Genomic DNA, 16,105 nt, shown 5'->3' with positions numbered 1-16,105 from the left:
CACAACCCATCACTTCACTGACTAGTTTTGAATCCTTTCTAGTTTGCTAATGCCCCTGCAAACTCAAGTCTTCAACCCCTGCCCATCCCAGACTGTCACTACTCCATTTGAACTAGCCACGCTGTTCCTTAACTGGCCATGCAGATATGTCTCTATACTTTTGCCAATGGTGTCTTGCTACATGCAGTGTATCCCATGGCCAGAATACTACACCAAACCTGACTTTCCCCACCACCATGCTAATAGTAGCTTTAAGAGGCCGAGCCTTTCACCTGATGGTCCATAGACGTGACACAATGGGATTTTCTTTTGCAACAGGCTCCCTTTTCTTTAATGCTCATGTGTGCTGTGTGCACATATGTAATCACATGCCTGATTCCTGTTTGGCTTTCTTTTGATTTCAATGTGTATTTGTAGGTTGTGTAAGAGCCATGGCCACACATCTTTCAGGAGCAGTGCTCATCTGGGTAGCCTTGTATGCTTATCTGACTTCTGGGTTGCTATCTTGTAGAGATCTGATGCTGGAGAATGAATGTTTTATAGGTCCTACTTTTCAGATTTGTTACTTTATGGGATGGGAGGTCTAAGCACACATGTGGAAGCCAGAAGATAACTTGCAGGAACTGTCTCTCTTTTCACCAGGAGGGCCCGTCCCAAGGGTCAAACTCAGATTACAGGCTTCAAGGAGCGAGTGCTTTTACCTCGTGAGCCACCTGGCAGCTCTAAATGTAGGCTTCAACAAAGAAAATCTCTATGCAAGGAAGCGTTCAAGGTTACCAAACCCAGGCACCATTCCATAGTCAAATGCCTGATAAACTATCATTAATATTTTGTTACTGTGTAAAAAAAAGCAATCATCACTGCCTATACTATTTCTCCCAAACAAACGGAGTTTCAAAGCGCACTCATCCAATGGTCTTATTTCAAAGATAACGTGTGCCGGTTGTGCCATTTTACCCAACCATTACCCCATCTTCAGAGATCCCACGGGATGTCAAGATTCCCACTACATCACTCGCTCCTCATCCCGAGCTAATTCTAGAAAAATTTGCTCTAGTCAACTTGACTTGAATAGCTATTGTCAAAAGTGCTTTGGAAGCATAAAGAAGTCAGCACATGGCACTAACAGGAAGATGCCCATGCTGACTAGGAAGCCAATTAATGGGTATAGTCATGAAAAAAGATTTCTTTGAAAATATTTCTTGGGTCTTATAAAGAGGTCAAATGCACCTGGTCCTTCTAGTCACTGAAGCTTGCATACTCACTGCACGCCAATGTCAACCATTTCAGACACCATTTTACATTGCTGGCCCTTCATGATATTTCTATTAAATAAGCTACTTTATGGCCAGAGAAAGCAGACTCCAGGACTTGATCGAAGATCAGCAATTTAAAACGTTGGGCACCATTTTGTGACAAAGGTGTTTCCATGGAATCATGCCAATTAGCACAATCAGTTGAGATAAGCAACAACCGCAGTAAGAACCTGACACCCGGGAAGAACTTTTACCTAGTAAATATGATGTGTGCCTTTTTCAAAGGCACATCCAGTGGCTGGAAATGAGAAAATTCTTTCTCAAAAAGAATGGATCTCACCCAAGGCAGCAATGCAGCCGGAGTCTCCTCACCTGGGGACTTGGAGCGGCGTCTCTGACCGGGTTGGCTCCCAGAAGGCAGCAGTCAGGGTGGAGCTTAGAACACACTCACTCAGTAAGTGCAAACACTTTAACAGTGTCAACAACTACAATCTGAATCTCAAGTAATATTTTTGTCTACTGCAATATAACTTCTGTAAAACGTGGATTTTATTTCTAGAATAGGAAACCAGGAGTTTATTTGCACATCTCTTAGGAAAGCCTTGCTTAGTTTACATATGGTAATGATTGCAAGCAAATACAGTCTTACACTAGGAGCACAAGTACATACACATTTGGCTGCCCTCACCTAAGCAAGCAGTTGCAGTTTTGTTTAAACATGAAAAAAAAATCTATAAAATAAGTAACTTTTCAGAGAAATAGCTTATTACAAACTAGTAAACACAGGGCCGCCATGGAATCTGAGTACAACTCTATAGCTTTTCATCCATCCATGTGCGTGAGCGAATGCTCCATGAGTCCTCAGCAAGCACCAACTATTACCAAGTGCTAGACAGGCTAATCCCAACGCTCCTTCATTTGTAAAAGATTTTTTGTTTCAAGTAAGTTATCTTCCCACTCTCTCTTCTGAAGACCCGAGCAAAACCAACATTCCAAAACCATCCCAGAGATCTGATATTAGAAGTAAAGGTCTGGAGGCTCCAACAGAGAGCTTCAATCTACTCAATAAAATCTTTCAGAATCCAACTGAGTGACACTGTAGGTCTAGAGCATCACGTCTTTGGTTCTTTCTTCAGAGGTGGTTGTTAAAATGCCCCAAGAAAACTAAATGCTTTCTAGGATGCCATGAGTTTTCCAACACAGAAAAACAAAACCATGCTACCAAAACCTGAATGTCCTAAGCCATGATACAGGTCTTTCCAAAATCTATTTTGGTATTACTAGGAAAACGAGCTACTCTTGTACTGAAAAGGAAGAAGCATGTCATTTGACTTGTCTTTCCTGACAAAACAGCTTTATCTGTGAGCTCTGGATAGCTGCTGGCACACATGTATTGTGTCCCATTTTTCAATCAAATGTCAATTTTCCACTCCACAGAGATTGAAGAAGACAGTAATTTAAAAGTGAAAATCAAATTGAGGAAAGCTACAATGTGAATTTTTCTTGAAGGCTTTCATATCCAGGTATCAAAAATTTAATTTACACAACTTTGATTTGCACACACACACACACACACACACACACACCATTTGAGAAAGGTCTCATTATATTAGACCAAGTTGGCCTTGAACTCATGAACTTCCTGCCTCAGTCTCCTGAAGATTGTCAAATTTAATGTGACAAAGTATCACTTTAATTACAAAGCATGACTATACACATCACCACATAACTGAACATGGTTCAGAAGACAGGGACAAATTGAAAAAATTAAGTTCTTCAGCAGCGAAGGGTTCTGTGTACTTTTTGAACTTTACGTACTTTCGCATTTGATATACCCTTTGAACTTCAATCATGACTTCATGTCTGAGACTGTGCCAGATACACTAAAACATCCCATAGAAGTTAACAGTGTACGGCCCTGTGTTACTTGTTTATGAAAGGAATGCGTAGATTAAAGAGGACTCATTTGTTGCTTAATTATGATTAATTTATGTAAATATACAAACATTTAACAAAGCCATCATATTCCAACCTTTTAAGAATTCTAACTGCTAGTAGTTAAGCAGCCTTTAGACATCACTAATAAAATATATGATTAAATAGGAGCATTCAATCCTAACCTTATAAATAACTCTGAAGTTAGACTTTCTCTCTAGATTTTAAAGGCAGTCTAAGCCCAAATGCATATTGAGCTTTCTTTTAAATAATTCCACATAGATTTAAACTAACTCCAATGTATTCATAAAAATCGCCAGAGGCTTGCCCTCACAACTGCTGACTTGTAGGAACCTTCCAGGCAGAGAGCTGCCAGCTGAGGCCTGGTCTTTCCATGGTGATGCATCTGGGTTCCATTCCTTGCTTCTTCCGTTTCAGATCTGGACTACATCAAAGCACACTAGGGTGACGCGGCACTGAAGCCCTGAGCATCCCTCTGATGGCCTGTGTATCGCTGTAGACATACAACTCCTTGGCTCTGTGAGTATAGGTAGTGCCACACCATAACCATTAAAGCAGTTATTTTCTTCAGAAAAGCAGAAAATGAGCTCACTTGCAGGACTCAAAACAGAAAAGAAAAAAAAACAAATAACACGTACCTCAAATTCAAGACATCCCAAGGAAAAGCCCACGGAAAGTATTTGGGCTTACCTTTAGGTAATTAACTAAGACAGTCACAGAACCCATGACTATCAAAATTCTGTTCAGTCCTACAGCCTGATGTATTGTTAACTCAGTGAGACCATTAACCCAAACCTTAACTATACCCTCTTCTATACCATACTAATGCACAGTACACAATCTATTAAACTCTTATTAGTTGTATGCAAATATTGGTATAAAATTGTTACCTGCCATATTTTGACATGGCACCAATGTCCAATGTATGACAGGAATCCTTACCAGTACCAATGTCTTCGGCAGCACCCGGCACTTAGCCAAGCTGCTCTCTGTAACAGCTAGTCTGTTACCACCAGAAACAACTGTGTGTCCCACAGCGCATCCACCCATTAACTGGAGAGGTATTTTAATGCAGTTTTACTTTGCAGTTTCAAACTGGTGACTAACACTGCCCCCTTCGATGCAGTAAACCGTATCATCACAGCATCACGAGAAGTCTTTACTTCAGAATAACTCTTAACTGTTCACAGGAGCACCGCAACCCGAAGGAGGAGGCTACAGTGTGGAATGAGCTTGTGGAACATTAGAGAAAACTTCAGCTACAACTGCAAAAGCTCTGCTCCCCCAGCAAGCAGTCCACATGTACCAAAGACAATACGGAGGTTAGCTCGACAAGAGGCAGGCTGGGGAGCTGGGGGCTGTAATTCAACTACAAGAAAGCCTCAGCTAACAAAAGGGGGGGGGGGGAGAGGCAGCGTCAGAATTTCCTAAAAAACGAGACTTGAAAGCGCAGGTGAGGTCTCTAACCCTTCAGTAACAAAGGCAGACACCCAACAGGAATAGCCCGGTCTGGCTTTGAGCTGATCGGTGAAAACACACACAAACGAGGAACCGAAGAAAACTAAGTACTAATGTGTGTAAGATAATTTATAACAGAAAAGAGCTGCAAATTGACGGACTTGATTTGCTGAATACATCTGTAATAAATTCACACTGGCTGTTAGAAAACCAATTCCAACATTCACTCCTCTCTACTAGACAATGTTTTCTGTTCAAAAGTATCTGAAAATCGTATTAATACTTATTTTAACTGGTGTTGTGTATAATCTGCACATGCGATTACAGACAATACATATTTGTAAACCTGTTCATGCAAAATCAGCGCACAAGGGGATATTGTTAAGCCTTATACTTAAGAGTGATACTTTATTACCTTTGCTAAGATGCCAATTTCTCTGAAATATATATAATGTCATAAATGGATATTCTTATCTGCCAGTTAAAAATCATTTTCTGTTGCTGAAAGAAGAGGTCATACAAGAAGAAACATGGTTTTTGTGTTGCAGAATTGATTTTAAATGAGAGAATTTATAAAACGAGAAATCCATGGTCACAAAATTTTAACATTTTAATCCTACACATTACAGGGCAAACAGATACTGGACCCTATCTCCACATTCCATAAATCCTAACTTTAGTTCCCATTTCAAATGTTGCCCATACCACTAAAAACATTAGTGGTTTTACAACCTCTGGATTATGGAAATACAGATTTCTGAAATAAATGCTATAAAAACAACAATGGAAGAAAGCTGAACAAACTCTCCATGGAGGAAAACGAAAGTGGAACATCCCGAAGCTTCTAGACACTTCTCTCGTGTCTATGGTCACCTTGTCGACTCAGTGCATTGTGCGGTCAAATGTAATGGTCCCCATGCGGAACACACATCTAACTAGTATCCATTGATTCCAAATTAGTGGATGAAGAGTCCTTTTGGATACTTTCAAAGATGGCCGCCAGCTCTGGGTTAGAGCTGATCTGTGACTGGAATTCACTCATGAGTGGGCTCTTCTCTGCCTCTGGAATGGTTAGTAATGCTGCCACTGCCCTCATGGCAGATCGCTTTAATTCATCTTGCTTTTCAAACTCTTGCTTTACTGAGTTTGCCTTTACCTGCAATACAAAGTAAAGTCAGGTTACACTGTAACACTAACAAAATGTGTACAGACATGAACTATTAGTAGGGAATGTAAAGCCACTGTCTCACAGGTCCAGGAGACACAGGGCGCTCAAGTACAGAGCACATCAAACCTCTTTTTGAGGCACTAGCTCTCTCCTAGTAAGGGGCAATTGCACACAAGCCTGAATACAGAAAGACTGAAAAATGCAGCCCTACTTCATAGAAATAGATGGAGGAACTTAGGCCCTATAATACCCATTTTCTTTGAACAGTAAACAACACTTCCACGCACACCTTTATAATTGCTTTCACTAAAATACAACTAAACTTACTTCCTTCATCTTCAAGGTTCAAAGTCCTCACTCTCCAAGAATCATTTTAGGCACCTCCCTCCCCACAAAGAAGTAAATGCTTTACTTTTTGAAGCCGAATTGTATCTTATCCTGCACTAACATAATATACTTCAGTCCACTTTTTACTTTCATGTCTTTGTTTTGTTTTTGTTTTAGTTTTTGTCGTCGGGACAGGGTTTCTCTGTGTAACAGCCCTGGCTGTCCTCGAACTCACAGAGATCCGTCTGTCTCTGCCTCCTGAGTGTTGGGACGGAAGGCATGTCACCACCACCTCCTGTGCAATTTTGTTTTGCCTAAATTCACATGTGAAGGGGAAAAACACATGTATGTCTAAGTCTGGCTTGTTTTCCTTACCATGACTCTCAAGACTACTCATTTCCGTAGAAATGATGTAATTTCATTTTTCTTGCTGATATTCTGTATTGTATGTTTGCTTATATGTGTATGTGCATATACATGCTATGTATTATACTTTAAAAACCCACTCATCTCATGAGCACCTAGACTGATCCCATAGTTGGCTACTGTGAGCAGGGTTTCGATAAACATGATGTGCGTGTATTTGTAGGGCATGTCATGGCGGCTCACGCTGCTGCGCCTCATCCGCATCCCTGGCATCCCTCTCAGCACTAGACTTTCCCTCTCCTTGCATCCTCATCAGCATGTTTCCTATTGTTTTCTTGAGAATGTGAGATGACAATCTCAGCAGTAGTTTTATCTGTATTTCCTTACTGATCACAACTTCATCTGGAGATGCCTGACCAGTCCCCTCCTCATCTATGTCTAAACTATCTGCTCCGTCACTTTGTTTCTATTCCGGGTACCGAGCCCTCATCACGGGAAGAGCTGGCAAAGGTTTTCTCCTGCTCTACATGTGTTTCTTCACTTTGTTGTTTCCTCTGCTCTGCACAATGGAGCCTTTTAAATTTCGTGTCTTCGTATCTGTCAATGTTTTACTTTAAGAGCCCTATTTAAAAAAAAAAAAAAATCACTATCCATGTCAATATGTTAAAGTATCATGTTTTCATCCACGGTTTCAAATCTTAGCTTAGGGTTTTTAATCTCCTGAGTTGATCTCTGTACAAAAGAAGAGGGAGGGCTCTGTTGGGCAATGGTGGCTCACTCACTTATTTAATCCCAGCACAAATTACTGGTCAGTTTGTGCCTAAGATTTAGAACAAGAATAAACCCTGAAAAACAGAAAGTAAGAAATAATGGAGGTCAGAGCTGAAATCAGTGATGCAGAAATCAAAGTGATTCCTAATAACACAAGAAATTAATGAAATAGAGTTGGTCTTCTGAAAACAAACAAAACAAACCATTTTCTCTCAAGAGAAAGAGCTAATAAGAGCCAAGTTAGTTAGACTTGAGATTAAATAAATATTACAATAGATACCACTGAAATCTAAAAGGATCACTGGGGAATAATATGAAAACTTACACGCAAAGAAATGGAAAATTCTAAGTACCAAATAAATTTATGGATATGATCTATAAAACTGGACCAAGCCTGGTGATAGCGGTGCATTGCTTTACTCAGGAGGCAGAGGCAGGTGGATCTCTGTGAGTTCTAGGACAACCAGAGCTACACAAAGGAACCCTGTCTCAAAAAACTGTAACAAACAAACTGAACTGAACTGCATGACTAGGTTTTGATCAACCTGATACAAGCTGGAGTTGAGAACAGAGAATGTCGACTGAGCAACTGTCCCCCATCAGATTGTACTAAAGGTGTGAGGTGGGGGCATTTTCTTAACTGATGGGACTGAAGGGCCCAGCCCTCTGTGGGTGGTTGCTGTCCCTGGGCAGGGGCACTGGATAAGAAAGTAAACCAGTAAGCACTGCCTCTCCATCAGCTCCTGCCCTGGACCCCCTTCACGGTGATCTATTGGCTTAACATTAAATAAACCTGATCATGGCCTTTATCACATCAACAGAAAACAACTAAAATGCAATGGCACTGCAATAGTAATGAAGACTTCCCAAGAAAGACAGCCCCAAAGTGAAGAGATGCACTTCTGAATTCTACCAGACCTTTGAGGAAACATACACCAAGGCTCCTCAAAGTGTCCATGAAACAGAAAGAGAATGAATCAAATGTCAAGTCAGAGAAAAGAAAAGCTAAGAACCGGGAATTCGTAATGTAAAAAGAAAAGCTTCTCCCTTTCCTTTTTTTTTTTTTTTTTTTTTTTTTTTCCTTCCTCTTCGGATACAGGGTTTCTCTGTGGCTTTGGAGGCTGTCCTGGAACTCACTCTGTAGACCAGGCTGGCCTTGAACTCAGAGATCCCCCTGCCTTTGCCTCCTGAGTACTGGGATTACAGGTATGTGCCACCGCCGCCCAGATATTGTCACAAATTTTAACATTTTACCCAAAATAACAATAATTACCTTAGTTGTACATGTAGCACGTAGTGGCTCAACAAGTCGATCCAACCTTTGCAGTACAGCGCTTGGACAAAGGGTAGACAGTCGCACCAACATTAAAAATGTTAGCATCTGTAAGAAATAAAAAAGATACATTTTTTTTTTCTAATGACCAAAAAAAAAAAAATCCACATGTGGCACACTCCCTCCCAGAGATAGGGTTTCTCTGTATGGCTTTGGTGCCTATCCTAGAACTCACTCTGCAGACCAGGCTGGCCTCGAACTCACAGAGATCCTCCTGCCTCTGCCTCCCAAGTGCTGGAATTAAAGATGTGCGCCACCAATGCCCAGCATGACTCACATTATTATTATCATTAATTTTTTTTTGAAAACGTTATCTGAGGTGAGCACTAGGGACCGCACATCCCTCAGCCCCACCCTTAGACAGTATTATTCACCCGCCAGAAGGCAGCAAACTCAGTATTTCTAACACGTGATGAAACTAAAATTCACTGAATTAGAAGCATGGTCAACTGGAAACAAAACTTCTCAGCAAATTTCTACTTTCTCAGCAGTCAGGAGGAGGGCAGAGGGTTAGTCAAATGAGTCCACACAAACCCTGAAAATTTACATTAAAATATTCCCTCTCCTTCCACTATAACTGCCTACAGCTGCAGGCCACATGAAAGCCGGAGTTCGGGTACAGTGCCTCAGTTAACCTGTCAGCAGCCACCTGCGCTCGGCCAGGCCAAAGGCCCTCATTAGAGAGTATCATGAAAAGGGTGTAACTCGCTTATTTGATTGTTTTACTGACTCACTGAAAGAGAAATGACTAACAGGACACACAGGGAAGGAGGGTGCAGAAGCAAACTCCATGCCCTAAACCTAAGAGGCAATGTGACTCACTCCTAAGTCTCTGCAGCTGCTGTGCCTGAAAAGGAGCTCTCGGCTACCACAGGCCCTGCTACTCGCACAGCATTATCTCGTAGTGAAATAAAAAGGTAAACACGGTGAACATTCAGCCCAAGAAAATACATCAAGACACCACAGGGAAAGAAAGCTGCCGCCAGTTCCCCGTGAGGACGGGCCTGAAATGGCACAGGTGCACTTTCAGCAGCACAACTGTGCTCTGGGCTCTGAGACAGGCAAGATGGGTAAGCACTGTTCACCAAGGCCAAAGTGCATTTCTGAAACATTCGAGGCTCACTTCACTTCCTTCAGTTAAAAAAAAAGAAAGAAAAAGGTTTTGGAATTTTTTCAACTGATGTCACATTGGCTTTCTACGACTTCTACACATACCGTTTTTAAGATGCTTACTAAAACTCTTGGTACATGGCTTAATTTTTCTTACTTATACACCCAAGTAAAGTATAAAAGTTGTTACATCAAAGTCTATAGACACAAACTTCTTACCTTAATATCATAATGGTCCTTCAAACCATCTTCAACATGATTTAGAAATTCAAAGATATCCAGTCTATCAAGACAGCTGTCTAGAAGTGTGTACATACATTCAAAAGCAGCTTTTCTAATGTCCAGACCATCATCAACCGTGTGTTTAAACGGACCCATTTCTACCTGTTAAAACAAGGAGGAACGTGAAGGCATGTGACAATTAAGGGCAAGTGCAGGTGACTGATGTGACCCGCCTCTCACCTCTCTTATAAGTTCCTTCCTGACTTTTGTCTCATTGTAAAGATGAGGGAGCACAGAGTCCAGAAGGTCCCTTATCAGCGACGGCTTGTTGTGGGCTGCAGAATTGAATGTGACCAAGGCCACTCTTCTTACGTTCAAATCTGGGTCTTCCAACGTTTTTAGAAAATCACCTGAAAAATTGTAAGAGAAACAACATCCTTGTGTAAGCTTAGCAACAATTTACACAGTCATCTTTCTAGACTGCCTTAGTTATTGTGGGTGCCTCTGTCATTTCTTCAGTGAAGGCACAGAGAACCAAGTAAAGGACAAAGTGAGCCACTAAGCTCATTCCAGCAGTATGGAATGGAACCAAACCATCACTGAAGAATGTGTGTGCATTTTTCATCAATAATTCTTTCCTGGCACCTGAAACACAGAGGACACGTAGAGCAGTACCCGAAGTCCCTCATCTGTGTCTCCACTCAGAAACACGGGAGTTAGTAAGAGCGTGCAGGTGTGACAAGAGGAAGTGAAAATCTAACAGGATAAATGCCAAATATTCAGCTATTTAAAAACAGATTGTAAAGTCTGCTATTACGAAAACATGCAGGAAGAAATTAAAATGTAAAACTGCTTAAGGTAACACATATTGTGCTTCAGATAATTTCCCGTCTTAACTGTGAAGCTTTGGAAAAGTCCTTTCATTCAACCACTAGATGAAGGAAACACTTTCAGGGTGACCGAGGGAGGGAAAGCGTGCACACTGGTGAATAGCGTCTGGCAGCTGTCACCAACCATCTTTCAGAATAGGAAAATGAAGTCCAAGTGATGCCAAAACAGCTTATCAATTTCAAGTAGAGAAAAATGATAAAATGGGGGGAACCATAGACTATAGGTACCGTACATTGTAAAATTAATGCTGAGACACTGGAATCCTCTAGCAAGCTTTCCCCCAAGTCCTATCTTTATTTACTTTACTCATTAAGATTATTTTAGGTCGTCACCAAAATAGGATGATCGAGGAGCGTAACTACTAAGACATGCTGCCATATTTAGTGACTTCACTGATGAGCGAATCATCTGGTAGTTCTCCCTGGTAAAGAAATGCCTATATAAATGTGACTGCTGAACTTGTAGAACCACACATTATGAGTGATCTTTCTAATAAAAGTTACCTTGCATTTACTTAGCCAGTAATAAAATGTCCATAGTGATGTTCTCAGTTACTACAGTAACAGTACCTAGAGAAAACTCTGTACTTCCCAAAGTAGCTAATCAGTATTAGTTGTCTCCACTCACCTATGCAGTTCTTTAATAGTGGATCAATAGGCTGAGGATGATCAGAAATAGTAAACTTCACAGCTGTGACCACTGAGCTTCGGGCATATGATGACCCTAATCAAAAACAAATTGCAAGTCTATGGGTAAGCACTCGACTAATGTTACTAATGTTCATGAATAACATTTTAAACTGTGTCACAAAAGCCTTATAAAACCCAACACTGTTCCCAGAGGTGGTCTTTTAGCTCTCAAAATCAAGAGTATCCTTACCATAAAGAAATTATTTTGCTAGATTTTGAAAGAAAACTTGTCTTCTATGAAGGATGGGAACCAGAGAATTGCAACAGAGGTCCTAGCCCTCACAAAGAGGACTGACTGGTTAAATCTATGAAGAACTAAATAAATCTATACCGTTTATGACATTTTAAAATTAAATAATACCTTAAGAAGAATATCATCACCTATTCATTTTAATTAGGTAAGTACTCATAAATCAAATTTATCTCTTCTAATTTCTTGCATTTAAATGCAACAATTTCTCTAATTCTAATGTATTACCAAGGTCTTCATATTAAATTCAAGAACTGTCTCCTCTATATTTTAATTCAAAATAATAACAATAAAATGTAGTTAGCATGAAGAACTAGATGACACTATTTAAGAATTATGCAATCAGGCTTTATCCTTCTCAGACACAAGTCCCTTTGAGTATCATTTCACATTAGAACACATACCAAACATGCAACACATTTTCAGCACACCTGACTTCAACATGTTAAAATAAGAAAGTGGATGGTTTTAGTTCTTCAATTTGGCATCTTTCAAGGCAACTAAATCAACACACTTACAGATAAGAACACCCGGAGAGACCTAGATACCAACCTGATATCAAATACCCTTTGAGCCGCGGAAGAAGAGTTTCAGGATCTATAAGAGTGAGCTTCCCCAGACATTCAGCGACAACGTTTCTGGTGCCTTCCTCCGCACACTCACAGTGCTTTAGCAGCAAGGCCCAGATGTTCTCAACATACGGCTTAAGGCCTGTCACTGACGCGGAGCTGATGATCTCCTTCAAGGAGTGAAGCAGAAGATACTGTCTCTTGGGCTGACTGGTTATTTCTTGTAGTACAAACGGCAGATACTCAGGAAGGTTGCCTACACTAATGCTGCCTAGCGCGTAGGATGCAGCTGATTTAACTTCTTCACTAGGAGATGAGAAAGCCTCTAATATTACGGATTTTAATTCCAACTGCCCACTTAAGTCAATATGATGTCCAACTTCTCCAAGAGAAAGGAGTGCTAAGAGACGAATGGAATCTGTAGACCTTGAGTTCTTGACATCTTGAATAAACTGACCTACCACAGCAGGTCCCTCTTTAGGGCATGCTCGGGTAAGGGCAGCTACACATTTGGCAATGGAATAGTAAGACTGCTTATGAGTAAGAGCTGTGCTCTGAGAGTAAACTGGACCAGTCAGCATGCGTAGCAAATCCATGTAGCCTAGATTGTTTGTTCCAGTGACAACCAGCGCTTGGAAAAAGTCTAGCATGGCACTAAGAGCTCCCCCCTGCAGCAGAGGTGATCTCACAAGTCCAATCAGTTCATTGAGAATAGACCCACTTATCTTTGAAAGGGAAGAGGGATAGACTTTTGCCAGGGTGGTAAGAAAGCTGATAGCCATCTGCGAAACATGCATATCACTTTCGCTGATGAGAGGAGGGAGCTCATCTAGGACTGCATCAATCATGGCAGCCGTCAAGCTGTCACTATAGTTTTTAATTAGAATATCTAGGGCAGAAAGGGTACCCAGTTTCAAAGCTCTCTGGTTTTTCCTGAGAAATGATGCAAGGATAGGAAGGCCTTCTCCCAGGACAGGCCTCAAATCTATCTTCAATGGTGACCCAGCGATCAGTGTCAACGCCTTCACTGTAGTTAACCGGGTAATTTCATTCTTGAGTCTCTCCAAGAAAATCTGAAGTGTGTTTGATAGGTCAGGACCCAAATTGTCTCCAAGGTTGCAAATAATTTGTCCCATACAAGAAATTGCCCTCTCCTTGACTTCCTGATCAATATCGGCTGCTTTCAACCGCTTGATTGTACAGGTGAACAGATCTTTGATGTACGGAGCTGCATCAAACGAGGAAGGCTGCTCTAAAGGGCGGATCACTCTGACCAGCTGCTGAGTGACCAGAAGAGCTTCGGATGTGATCTTGTAAAACGGGTCTCCAACACAAGCCACCACCGCAGGGACCAAAGCCTGAACGTGAGGGTGAAAAACTTGAGGCGAGTGATTACAGAGGATTACGTACAGGCATGACAACGCGTCAATCTTCAAATTCGATGAGCTTGATTTATCATTCAGTGAGAAAATGATTCCTGAAAAGCCAACAAAAGCATCTAAGCATCTCTATGCAGTTTTGAGAAGTAATTAAAAACCAAACCAACCCCTGAAGCATTATTAAAATTTCCAACTTCATTATATAATCTCCAAAATGGCAGGGGCTTTACAATCTATAGAAAATATTAAATTCCCTTTATTTACAGGGGGATGGCATCATGTGATCAAATGGTAAGATTAAAAAGTTGTAGGTACAAACTGCCACAAACTTCCCCATTTTTTAAAGTGCTAAAGTAAAAGTGCTTAATAAGTGCCCAAACAGACTGCAGCTTACATACCTGGCACAAGTACAGGGGTGTGCTGTGTCAGTGCCCCGGGCAGCACATTCACCAGCTCAGTTAGCATGTTAAAGCAGCACTGCCGGGTCTTCCCACTCTTTTCCCTCATCTGTTTGTGCAGAGCTTTAACGATGTTGGGAACCTGCAATATCACATGTGCATTAGCTGGTTGCATTTGACTTACAGGAAATAAGCAAAAGAATCTCTTTTTTGTCACATTTCCACTTCAGCTCTCCAATACTGCTAAGACAGGCACCACTGTATAGGAACCAAGTTTAAAATGTATTCATGTACTGTACATACTGTATTGTAACTATCTTTGCTCGATGAAACTGGAGAAAAGATTCCTACCAAGCAAAGCAACAAGTCTCCAATGACTAGAATCACTTCCAACCAAAAATTTAAGCATATAATTTATCAATAGAAAAATACAAAAGAGGAAATTACAGGAGGAAAAAAAAATCACATTGGCATCCTTTTCCTTTTTTACTTAGCTATTACAATAAAATACATCACACCTCAAAGGTATAAGCACCAGGAGTAAAGTTCTCAGACATCTGATCTAAACCTTCTAGTGTTTACTTAACTTAAGTGTTTCCTTGCTGACAGGTCGTAGATACTATGTAGTAAACCAGAGACTAAAAATACATTGGTAATTTCATCCACCACAACTCTGGGTAGCTACAGCTCAGTGAACCCTACTACAAAGGATTAAAAGCATGATTTAATAAAAACGACTATCTTGTCTGAGATCACACAAATTATGAGTGAAACTGGCTATGTGATCCCACAGCCTTGATTCCTCATGGAACCACCTGTGCAAAGCAGCACCGTCACTGACATTCGAGCACACGCAAGCACGCTGCCGCCCGCACTGACCTGGCTCTGCAGCATTGTGAAAGGTGTTTCTCCCTGTTCCATTGCATCAGGGTCACACAGCCAACTCTGCACAGGACGAGTTTGCTTCAAAAGAGAAAGGTACGCATGAAAAACATCTGCCTTTACGTTCTCTTCACGCTCTTTAAATCTGGATATCAGTGCAGGAGAGACGGTCTTGTAGAATTCTGGAAGCATTTCATGCCTTGTGCTAACTACGGCATCCAAGCACTTAGCAGCTGCGCGCCTCACTTTCCAACTCATGTCATCATCATCACTGTATTCATCGTCACTCCCTAAAGGGAAGTTTTAATGTTAACAGGCTATTAACGGTAGAGGAAGTACAAAATTTAACACAGAATGAACTGGTATTTCAACAAAGACAATTAGCTAATGTAACTTTAATGTCTACAGCAATAGGTGGCTTAGGAAAGAATACAATACAAAGCAGATAAAGAACTTGTTATAACCATGCATGCTTTAATCGGCTAAGTAGGTCTTGTTATGCAGGTGACAAACTGGCTTACAACATTTTCATCAATACAGTGAGTATTTAGATACTCATAAATTTCTCAGTCTTAAATTCCAGACTCAATAGGAGAAATAATAATAATGGGCATTTATAAGATGAACTGTGGAACGTTTAGCTAGAGATGTAGTAAACAGAATAGAGAGGAGCAATTTTCAGCAAGTAGAAAAATCCTATTACTGGCCCCAAACATAGCTTTTCACTGAGCCTCTTGTGTGCTATCACGGCAAAGATATGTTTTCAATTTCTCATCAATCTGTCTGAAGAGACTGGACATCTATCCCTCATAAGACAAATGAACCAAATACTGCTAAAATATAAGGCATCAAATTCACTTAACAATACCTATTTTAAAATTACAAGGTAGCACCAACATAAGAGTTACTCTAACAGAAAACAAACCAAATTCTTCCTTCCATCAACATCATGAAAACTGCATCCTAGTAATACATGTCTAATAGAAAGTGAACAAATGTCTTAATCACTGAAACGACAACACCATGATTGAGTAATATTGTTTATATTTAGCCCATCTAATTTTAAAGTAGCCGAAGGAC

The 16,105-nt window shown here is 40.7% G+C and overlaps 1 protein-coding gene across 1 annotated transcript in view; it reads right to left on the bottom strand.

Annotated features, from left to right (window-relative positions):
• Positions 1 to 5,257: 5,257 nt before the first annotated feature.
• Positions 5,258 to 16,105, bottom strand: part of Cand1 (cullin associated and neddylation dissociated 1) — a 29,684-nt gene continuing 18,836 nt past the window's right edge. Inside the window, exons 8-15 of the mRNA XM_051176195.1 lie at positions 15,023 to 15,315; positions 14,144 to 14,285; positions 12,350 to 13,843; positions 11,486 to 11,581; positions 10,208 to 10,377; positions 9,965 to 10,129; positions 8,576 to 8,683; positions 5,258 to 5,826 (exon numbers count right to left, since the gene is read on the bottom strand). Coding sequence (XP_051032152.1) covers positions 5,602 to 5,826; positions 8,576 to 8,683; positions 9,965 to 10,129; positions 10,208 to 10,377; positions 11,486 to 11,581; positions 12,350 to 13,843; positions 14,144 to 14,285; positions 15,023 to 15,315 — 2,693 coding nt within the window. The 3' untranslated portion in view covers positions 5,258 to 5,601. The remainder of the gene's footprint in view (positions 5,827 to 8,575; positions 8,684 to 9,964; positions 10,130 to 10,207; positions 10,378 to 11,485; positions 11,582 to 12,349; positions 13,844 to 14,143; positions 14,286 to 15,022; positions 15,316 to 16,105) is intronic.

This window comes from Phodopus roborovskii, unplaced genomic scaffold (assembly GCF_943737965.1).
Source record: "Phodopus roborovskii unplaced genomic scaffold, PHOROB, whole genome shotgun sequence".
Lineage (NCBI taxonomy): Eukaryota > Metazoa > Chordata > Mammalia > Rodentia > Cricetidae > Phodopus > Phodopus roborovskii.
The sequence above is the reverse complement of the archived record's forward strand: the minus strand, read 5'-3'. Positions and strand labels throughout refer to the sequence as shown.